Raw genomic sequence first — 9,575 nt, 5'->3', positions numbered from 1 at the left:
TGCGGGGCGGCGTGCGGGGGCGGCGCCGCCGCCATGTTGGGTCTGAAGCGGCGCCGCCGCCATGTTGGGTCTGAAGCGAAGGAGGAGCGGGCGGCAGTGGTGTGGGATCTGCTTCTCTGCGAGCGGCCAGGAGCCGCGGCGGCACCCTTGACGTCAGCAATCATCAGCCTCAGTCCAAGGTGGAGATCCACTATGAGGGCATCCTCTACACCATGACACCGAACGCTCCCCCACAGCCCTCGCCAAAGTTCGATCCTTTGGTCCAGAAGACAGACCGCCAGATGGTCCAATACCGCCACAAGATGGAGTCTTTGAATCCATTGTATTCCGTGGGAGTGACGTGAAAGACCTCAGTTTGGGAGCCACCAAAACCACGGTGTTCTTTGCCTCAAGACCCAGCTATCTTGCAGTTCTCACTAGGCTCATTGACTTCTTCACTGCAGTCGGTGGGTTCTTAGGGGCCTTTGGGCAGGATGCCCACATCCAGCCAGTTCAGTCCAAGTTCCTTAGTGGGGCAGCAGTTTGGTGCTGTTGGTGTTGCTGGAAGCTCTTTGACCTCTGAAACAGAAATATCAAACAGTGGTACCTTGCCCCAAAGTAGTGTGGTTGGTTCTCCCTTTACACAGGATACAAGATCTCTTAAAAACACAATTATCTCAGGGTCGTTCAAGCGCTCAGATCGACCCTTTGAGAAAAAGCCCAACCATAGAACAAGCAGTGCAGACCGCCTGGGCCTGCTTACCTGCTCCAGCACCTGTTGGGAGAAGGAGTCCTGTGTCAACCAGGCCTGTGCCATCTACCAGCCAAAAAGCAATAGAGAATCAGGGGCACAGGTGAGCTGAAGCACGTTCCAAGGCCAGAAAATGAGCAACTCAGAAATGATAACAAGAGACAAGTAGCTCCAGGTGCTCCTTCAGCACCAAGGAGAGGGCGTAGGGGTCGTTGGGGTGGCAGGGGAAGATGGGCCAATGAAACTTGAGAAAGACTTGGACTTTAAAAGTCCAAATGCACAATTCAACAAGGAAGAGATTGGCAGAGAGTTTCATAATAAATTAAAAGAAGATAAACTTGAGAAACGGGAGAAGCCTGGAAATGGTGAAGATAAAGGAGACTCAGGAGTTGATGCCCAAAACAGTGACGGACGTGCTGCTGAAGAAGATCCACCTGGATCTAATTGCTCTTATGACCAGACTAAATCCTTCTTTGATAATATTTCTTGTGATGACGATAGAGAACAGAGACCAACCTGGGCTGAAGGAAGATTAAATGCTGAAACATTTGGAATCCCACTTTGTCCATGGAGGATACAGAGGCAGAGGGCCTGGTGGTGGCAGAGGTGGTACCTTGACCACGGTGGATTCACCGTGGTGGATTCAGAGCAGATTCTGGGGACCGGGAGTTTGCAGATTTTGAATATAGATTTTGAATACAGCTTTTGGCCCCGAAAAGGTCTGAATTGATGGTACTGCTTTCTGAAAGAAAGACAACAAAGCTGCTGCATAGTCTACAAACAAATCTCTGAAAATAGGTGAATTTCTAGCTCTTCGTGGTCCCGGAAATTGATTTCAGTCTTTGAGAAGAATGAAGAAGTGAATTCGCTGTACGTTTGCCACCAGCACTGGGTTTTGTTTTTTGTTTGTTTTCCGTTTAATTTCAGAGATAAAATGCAGTCAGTTTTTGGGGGAGGAAGGCTTATCTTAAGACATGAGGATCAACTATATTTGGAATAGCAGAAGGTTGAGTAATTTCTTCTGTATAGTGAAACTAAAGCAGTAATTCAGTGGGACTTACAAGTATTGTTTCATCACCGAAAGTTTTGTTTTGTTTTTTTTTTTTTTTTTTTGAGACGGAGTCTCGCTCTGTCTCCCAGGCTGGAGTGCAGTGGCCGGATCTCAGCTCACTGCAAGTTCCTCCTCCCGGGTTTACGCCATTCTCTCGCCTCAGCCTCCCAAGTAGCTGGGACTACAGGCGCCCGCCACATCGCCCGGCTAAGTTTTGTATTTCTTTAGTAGAGACGGGGTTTCACCGTGTTAGCCAGGATGGTCTCGATCTCCTGACCTCGTGATCCGCCCGTCTCGGCCTCCCAAAGTGCTGGGATTACAGGCTTGAGCCACCGCGCCCGGCCTGTTTTGTTTTTTTAAATCACTGAATTGTATGTGGTAATTGCAGGTTGTCTGCAGATAGGGCCGTGATACTGTGTTCTGAGCCAAGGAGGGTGTGTGCCTGTGTATCTTTCTCCTCTCTTTTGGGGAATCTTGTGATATGAAGTAGCTTATTTCATCAATTAATTAGGGTGCTGGATGGTAGAGAATTTTGTCAGTCAACTATGTACACACGGTAAATACTGTTTCTCAGGCACACGTAACTTTTTTATGTAGTTGTAAAATTCCTTTATATTCCATTGCCAAAGAAACATTAAAAACTTTGTAAAGCTATATACCAAGCAACTATTTTTTTTAAAACATAAACATTTTAAAGTTAGCAAAAAAAGAAAAAAAGAAAAGGGAAAGGGCAAAGTGATCACTTTTGGCTTCGGGTAACCCTTATTTTCTTCCCTGGTGGTACTTTTCCACCAGGCAGATAATCTAACTCCAAATCACCTAAAAGTGCAGGCCCAGGATGTGCTTATCTCCCCAGTGGGTCACCTGGAAGAGTGGGGATGGGGGCTGTTGATGATGCGCTCCTTTCCTTTCCCAGCCCACGTGCTCTACCTCTGAAAAGACATAGCATTTTCATTTGCAGAGCCCATTATAGAAAAATAAGAACGAATATGTTAGAAGAAAAAGACATAGCATCATTTAGTGTTCATTCATACGAATATGCATATTATCTACAGCTATCTATATCTCTGTTTTGTATCTATGTGTATTACACCATCAGAGAGCACCTAAAGTGCAGAGTCTCATCAACAAACTGTTTCTTGCATGTACTCTAAGAGGCCATTCTGATGCTCTGTCAGCCGCAGCAGCACCCAACCACTACATGGCACGCATCCTATCTCAGGTCATCCCCAGGATATCACGTGGCCCTGTTCTCATTGCCACACTGATTTCATGTGCATGTAGGTCCCTCGATCTGAGATTAAGTCATGAGATGCTCCATTTCACAGGTGGGAGACTCTGCTTCCTGGCGGAGGGCCGCAATGAGCTCAGAGGAACCCGTCTCAGCGCCAGCATCCATCCTGGTCAGGAGGATTTGCTGCCCCCTCCTGGTTGAATACACGTCATGTCGTCAAGCGGCCACCAGATGACTCGCTGGTCCACTCAAAGGTGAACACTCTGCTGGTCACAGGTGAGACTGTCAGCGACAGTGGTGGCTACTTGGTCCTTGGTGAGGGGGAGTCGCTGGTGTTGGTTCCGTGCATGTCCTTTTTTTCTTTGATTCTTTTTAAATTTTTTTTTGAGACGGAATTTCACTCTGTCACCCAGGCTGGAGTGCAGTGGCGCGATCTTGGCTCACTACAACCTCTGTCCCTGATTCTCCTGCCTCAGCCTCCCGAGTAGCTGGGATTACAGGCGCCTTCCAGCACACCTGGCTAATTTTTGTATTTTCAGTAGGGACGGGATTTCACCCATATTGGCCAGGCTGGTCTTGAACTCCTGACCTCAGGTAATCTGCCCACCTTGGCCTCCCAAAGTGCTGGGATTACAGGCATGAGTCACCGCACCTGGCAGCATGTCCTTTTCTTCTTGCTCCATGGCCGTGACACTCATGGGCCCTCCAGCATGCACTGGGACTGCTGAAACAGAGCCGGCTGAAGCTCACTGCATTAACCAAGTCATCAGTGGATCCTTAGGTCCCCTAACCCCAGCTGTGGGTGCTCCTGCTTGCTTCTCAGGAGAGGCTTCTGGTCGAGAGCAGACGTTTCTCCTGTCCTCCTCCAGCCTCAGTCTCGGGCAGTTTCTGTGTGCCTGGGCCTTGAGGGTGGGGCCGTGTCCATGTTTCTGTCCCTGCTCTCATGGCAGCTGCATTCTACTGGGTAGATTTGTTTGGTGGGGAGGGGTTTTCTGTCCCTATTCCAAATGTGCATATCTCTAATGGTATTTGTCTAGGATCACGGTCCAGGATTGTTCTCTGCACTCCTCCTAGGGTAGAGGGATTTTATGATCCACTTTCTTCCAGCCACAATGAGTCATTACCTGGGATCTGAGGTGGGCAGAATTATCTGAGCCTCTTCGAATGGCTTATGTCTTTTCCTCCATGTGAGAGAAGCACCTGGGTGGGAAATGAGATTTCAGGCCATGCACAGTGGAAGCTCTTTCTGCCTGATCACCAATGTGGGGTCTCCATCTTGCTCCCAATCAGTCTTGTGAATGCTCAGTTGAGACCCATGGGAAAGAACTTGCAGGTGAGTGCACAGTGCCCCTCTGTCTTAGGTCTCCAGTTGTGTCTTGATCTCTGGGGAAGCAGAAAACATTGGCTCCCTGCATTCACTGTTAGCTGATGTCCCCCCTCAGTGTGTACAGCAGCCTCCCACCCTTATGGGTTCTGTCTCTGTGGAACCAGTCATGATGTGCCCCCCTCTTTGGCATTCAGGTTACTCAGCTGCTCCTAGAGCTCAGGTTTCTGATGGTCTCAGGAGAAGCTTCCACGATGGAGCTGAACTGAGTTTTCCTCTCTGTTAGGGCTGTGGTGAAACTCTCCAGCTTCTCAAACCCTAGGCAGAGACCTGGATATAGATTAAGTATTTGTTTGTTTATTTACTTATGGGATAGAATTCGCACCATTTTAAGGTGTAGAAATCAGTGTTTTTTGGCGCAATCACCACCTCTATCTAATTCCAGATCATTTCCATGACCCGAGAAAGAAAGCCCCTGAGTCATCGTCCAAATTCTCTTTGTCCCTCAGCTTAAGAATCAGGAACACACCTTCTGTTTCTATGGATTTGCATACTCTGGATATTTCATATAAATGGAATCATATAAAATGTGTGTTGTTTTGTGTCATTTTTCACAATAGGTAAATAGGGAAAATGACCCCATTGTTTAGCAATTGGTGGATGCATAATCAAAATGTGACCTATCAAGGCGGCGCTCCGTGGCTCCCACCTGTAATCCCGGCACTTTGGGAGGCTGAGGCAGGGGAATTGCAAGACAAACACGTCCCTTCTGCCTATGAGCCTGTAAAACAAAAAGCAAGCTAGTTACTTCCTAGATACAGTAGGGGTACAGGTATTGGGTAAATACAGCTGTTCCAAATGGGATAATTTGGCCAAAACAAAGGGCCTACAGGGCCCATGCTGGCCCCAAATTCAGTGAGGAAGTCCAATCTTAAAGGTCCAAAATGATCTCCTTTGATTCCATGTCTCACGTCTGGGTCATGCTGATGCAGGAGGTACGTTCCCGTGGTCTTGGGCATCCAGGATTCCTAAAATCCCCATGTGTCCAGCAGGCTGTCCCTTAGACATGGCTCCATGATTTAGTGTTTCGCAGGGCATGCAGCAGGCATGAGCTCCCCCCATAACAGGTGCAGTGGGTCACTCAGGACTGAGCACTCACAGGCGGAGTCATCGGCAGAGAGCTGCAGCATCTACAGGTCCCATCACCAGCCCCAAGACCCAGAGGGAAGCTGGCCTGAAGGCCCCACTGTGTCTCTGCATCCCAGTGAGCCAGTGTCCAGGGGCCTCCCCTTCCTGGTTAGAAGGCACAGGTAAAATGAGCTTCCAGAGTTGCCGAACAGGGTCACGTTCTCTCCAAGCTTACTCACTAGGGGGCACAGCTGGGCTGAGAGGGAAAGTTTCTTGTAGACATCTGGAGAGAAAAGAGTTTTTGATTGTAGAGCACAAGACATGCTAACACTATGCACAGGGCAGGAAAAAAGTATTTTTTTTTTCTTTGTACTGAGGAGTACTCTGCATGTCTGCTCGCGTCTGTTTTCATCTCAGTTTTTTTTTTTTTTTTTTTTTTTTGAGACGGAGTCTCGCTCTGTCACCCAGGCTGGAGTGCTGTGGCCGGATCTCAGCTCACTGCAAGCTCCGCCTCCCGGGTTCACGCCATTCTCCTGTCTCAGCCTCCCGAGTAGCTGGGACTACAGGCGCCGCCATATCGCCCGGCTAGTTTTTTGTAGTTTTAGTAGAGACGGGGTTTCACCATGTTAGCCAGGATGGTCTCGATCTCCTGACCTCGTGATCCGCCCGTCTCGGCCTCCCAAAGTGCTGGGATTACAGGCTTGAGCCACCGCGCCCGGCTCATCTCAGTTTTATCTGTAGGATACTGACTGTGTGTGTGTGTGTGTTTGTGTGTGTGTGTGTCTGTGTTGTATGTGTGTCTGCCTAGCTGGCTGCCAGTCATAGGCTTTGTTTTCCTTGACCGACTTTCTTTCTGCTCGTGTCTCTGTGCCTTACTGAGGAAGAAGTGCATGAAGAAGCATGTGAAGTTTGTTCATTGTGTGTGAAGATGATGCTTATGTGTCCCTAACAGCCATATAAGATTTGGGCTTCTTCTGGAACATGAAACTATTTACTTTGAGTTTCCTCAGAAAACATAGTGCTGGCCTTGGACTTCCTATCCTGAATCTCCAAGTCTATTTCCTAAGCTAATGCATGGAAAAGTGCTAGAATCTCCATAGGATCTGCAAGACCTCTATAGAATCTCAATGGGACCTCCATGGGACCTCCATAGGATCTCCACAGGACTTTCATAGGACCTTTACAGGTTCTCCTAGGACCTCCACAGGACCTCCACAGAATCTCAATAGGACCTCCATGGGACCTCCATAGGATCTCTATAGGACTTTCATAGGACCTCCATAGGTTCTCCATAGGACCTCCACAGGACCTCTATAGAATCTCAATAGGACCTATCCACAGGACCTCCACAGAATCTCGATAGGACCTCCATGGGACCTCCATAGGTTCTCCATAGGACCTCCATGCGACCTCCCTAGAATCTCTCTTTTTTTTTTTGAGACGGAGTCTCGCTCTGTCACCCAGGCTGGAGTGCAGTGGCCGGCTCTGAGCTCACTGCAAGCTCCACCTCCTGGGTTTATGCCATTCTCCTGCCTCAGCCTCCCGAGTAGCTGGGACTACAGGCGCCCGCCACCTCGCCCGGTTTTTTTTTTTTTGTATTTTTTAGTAGAGACGGGGTTTCACCATGTTAGCCAAGATGGTCTCGATCTCCTGACCTCGTGATCTGCCCGTCTCAGCCTCCCAAAGTGCTGGGATTACAGGCTTGAGCCACCGTGCCCGGCCGGGACCTCCCTAGAATCTCAATAGGATTTCCACAGGACCTCCACAGAATCTCAACAGGACCTCCATAGGATCTCCATAGGACTTTCATAGGACTTCCATAGTTCTCCATAGGACCTCCACAGGACCTTCATAGAATCTCAATAGGACCTCCACAGGACGTCCATAGGATTTCCATAAGACATCCACAGGACCTCCATAGGTTCTCCATAGGATCTTCACAGGGCCTCCATAGGACCTCCACGGGACCTCCCTGGGATCTTCATAGGATCTCCATAGGACCTCCATAGCATCTCCATAGGATCTTCACAGGACCTCCATAGGTTCTTCATAAGATCTCCATAGAGTTGCCACATGATCTGCCACCAGCCGGCGTCCCCTACACCCCGAGATGCTGGAAATGACCACTTGGTGATAGTGGTTATGGATTTCCTACAAGAGGATGTGTGAAATCACGTTCCTGGCAACTCTGCAGAGTTCCAATCTCAATTCAAATCCTCCAGGGGCCAGGCTGGAGTGGGTTTCTGGTGTGTCACTGTGTCTCATTGCACAGAATGGGGGCTTCTGCAGTATTAATGGGAAACCTGCCCAGAGATAGAGGCAGGGATTGGAATTATGCTGCCACAATCCGTGAAGTGTTAAGCTGAGGAAACCGGCTAAGCTTGAACTGTAGCATTGGACAGGAGACAATGATAAGAAGCGCTCTGGGATAGAATGGTGTGGATTTGTTCATCGTGTGTGAAGAGGAAGATGCTGAGGAAATGAAAGGTCTTCCATTCTGTGACTTGATTGACAAGAGGAACCAACAGGGCCATCACAGGAGCAATGACCCCATGGGGGAAGGAGACGGAAGGAGGTGTGTTTAAGACAGTTAACTGAGTCAGAGAGAGAAGCAGAACCTCCCAGTACCTGGAAAGTGTGGTTTGTTCCTCCCAAACTTCCTCCTTCTGACTTCTTTATTTCTCTACGTAGCAGCACCTTCTCTTCATTTCTCCATCAAAGCCTCTGAGCTGTTTGAGTTCCTCATATATTCTGATGATCGAACCCTTGTTAGAGGAATAGGTAACGAATGTTTCTCCCTGCTTCTGTAGGTCATGACACTGTTGGTTGTTCCCTGAGCTCTGCAGAAGCTTTTTAGTTTGATATACCCATTTGTCTACTTCTGCATTTGTTTTCTATGCTTTTAAGGTTTTATTGATAGAATGTTTGCTTAGACCAATGTCTTGAAGCATTTCCTCTGTACTTTCTTCTACGGTTTCATAGTTTCAGGTCTTACTTTAGGTCTTATTCCGTCTTGAGTAGATTTTGCATATCGTGAGAGACAGTGGTTGCATTTTGTTTCTCTACATGTGGATATCCAGTTATGCCAAAGCATTTACTGAAAAAACTGTCCTTTCCCCAATATATGTTCTTGGCATGTTTGTTGATAATTAGCTGGCTGTCAATTTCTGGATTTATTTCTAGGTTCTTTGCTCTATTCCATCGTCTATGTGTTTGTTTTTAAGCCAGTGCCTTGTTGTTTTGGTTGCTACAGCTTTGTAGTGTATTTTGAAGTCAGGTAGTGTGATGTCTCCAGCTTTATTCTTTTTTCTCTAAATTGAGTTGGCTATTTTGGGTATTTTATGGCTCTATATGAATTTTAGAATTTTTAAATATTTTGGTGAAGAATGACACTGGTATGTTGACAGGAATGAATCTGTAGATTGCTCTGGGTACTACGGTCCTTTTAATATTTATTCTTTGAATGTATGAACAAGAGGTATCTTTCTAGTTTTTTCCTGCTTTAATTTTTTTTAATGAGAACTTTATATTTTTTTGTAGAGGTTTTTACCTTGTCGAATAAATTTATTAGCATGTGTTTTATTGTTTGTGGCTATCATAAATGGGATTTAATTCATGAATTCTTTTTCACCCAGTTCTTTTCTTCAGGGTCAAGCATCATGTAAGTTCCCATCTAGGAATGGAATCTAGAATGAGCAGCAGCTGCATGCAAATGCCTTTCTCTGATTTCCACTTCAGAGGAGTCCAGGAGGTGACTAGGCACATGGAGCATTGTCACATTTGGAACCAAGCCCTGTGAGATCCCTAGACCACCACCTGATTGGGCTGAACCTCATGTCTGAAATAACCCCAAGGCCATGTTAATGTCCTTCATCCCAGTTCCGGTGGTTTCAGCATAATGAAATCAGAAAGTTATATGGCCAAAAGAAAATGTCAGTTGCTGCGGCTGGGCGCGGTGGTTCAAGCCTGTAATCCCAGCACTTTGGGAGGCCAAGACGGGTGGATCATGAGGTCAGGAGATCGAGACCATCCTGGCTAACACGGTGAAACCCCGTCTCTACTAAAAAATACAAAAATCTAGCCGGGCGAGGTGGCGGGCGCCTGTAGT

At 47.5% G+C, this 9,575-nt stretch overlaps 1 protein-coding gene and 1 long non-coding RNA gene across 2 annotated transcripts in view; one reads left to right on the top strand and one right to left on the bottom strand.

Annotated features, from left to right (window-relative positions):
- Positions 1-9,575, bottom strand: part of LOC108521203 (uncharacterized) — a 33,936-nt gene that overhangs the window by 16,634 nt on the left and 7,727 nt on the right. The window contains 4 exon segments of the mRNA XM_017860889.1: positions 4-255; positions 4,140-4,215; positions 5,673-5,750; positions 7,425-7,580. Coding sequence (XP_017716378.1) covers positions 4-255; positions 4,140-4,215; positions 5,673-5,750; positions 7,425-7,580 — 562 coding nt within the window.
- LOC108521209 (uncharacterized) overlaps positions 1-9,575 on the top strand; it is a 21,804-nt gene that overhangs the window by 9,905 nt on the left and 2,324 nt on the right. Inside the window, exon 3 of the long non-coding RNA XR_001883139.1 lies at positions 3,110-3,291. This is a non-coding gene — a long non-coding RNA (uncharacterized LOC108521209). The remainder of the gene's footprint in view (positions 1-3,109; positions 3,292-9,575) is intronic.

This window comes from Rhinopithecus bieti, unplaced genomic scaffold (assembly GCF_001698545.2).
Source record: "Rhinopithecus bieti isolate Rb0 unplaced genomic scaffold, ASM169854v2 scaffold_56979, whole genome shotgun sequence".
In the NCBI taxonomy this organism is placed as follows: Eukaryota; Metazoa; Chordata; class Mammalia; order Primates; family Cercopithecidae; genus Rhinopithecus; species Rhinopithecus bieti.
Note: the sequence above shows the minus strand (reverse complement) of the source record. Positions and strands in the feature narration are given on the sequence as shown.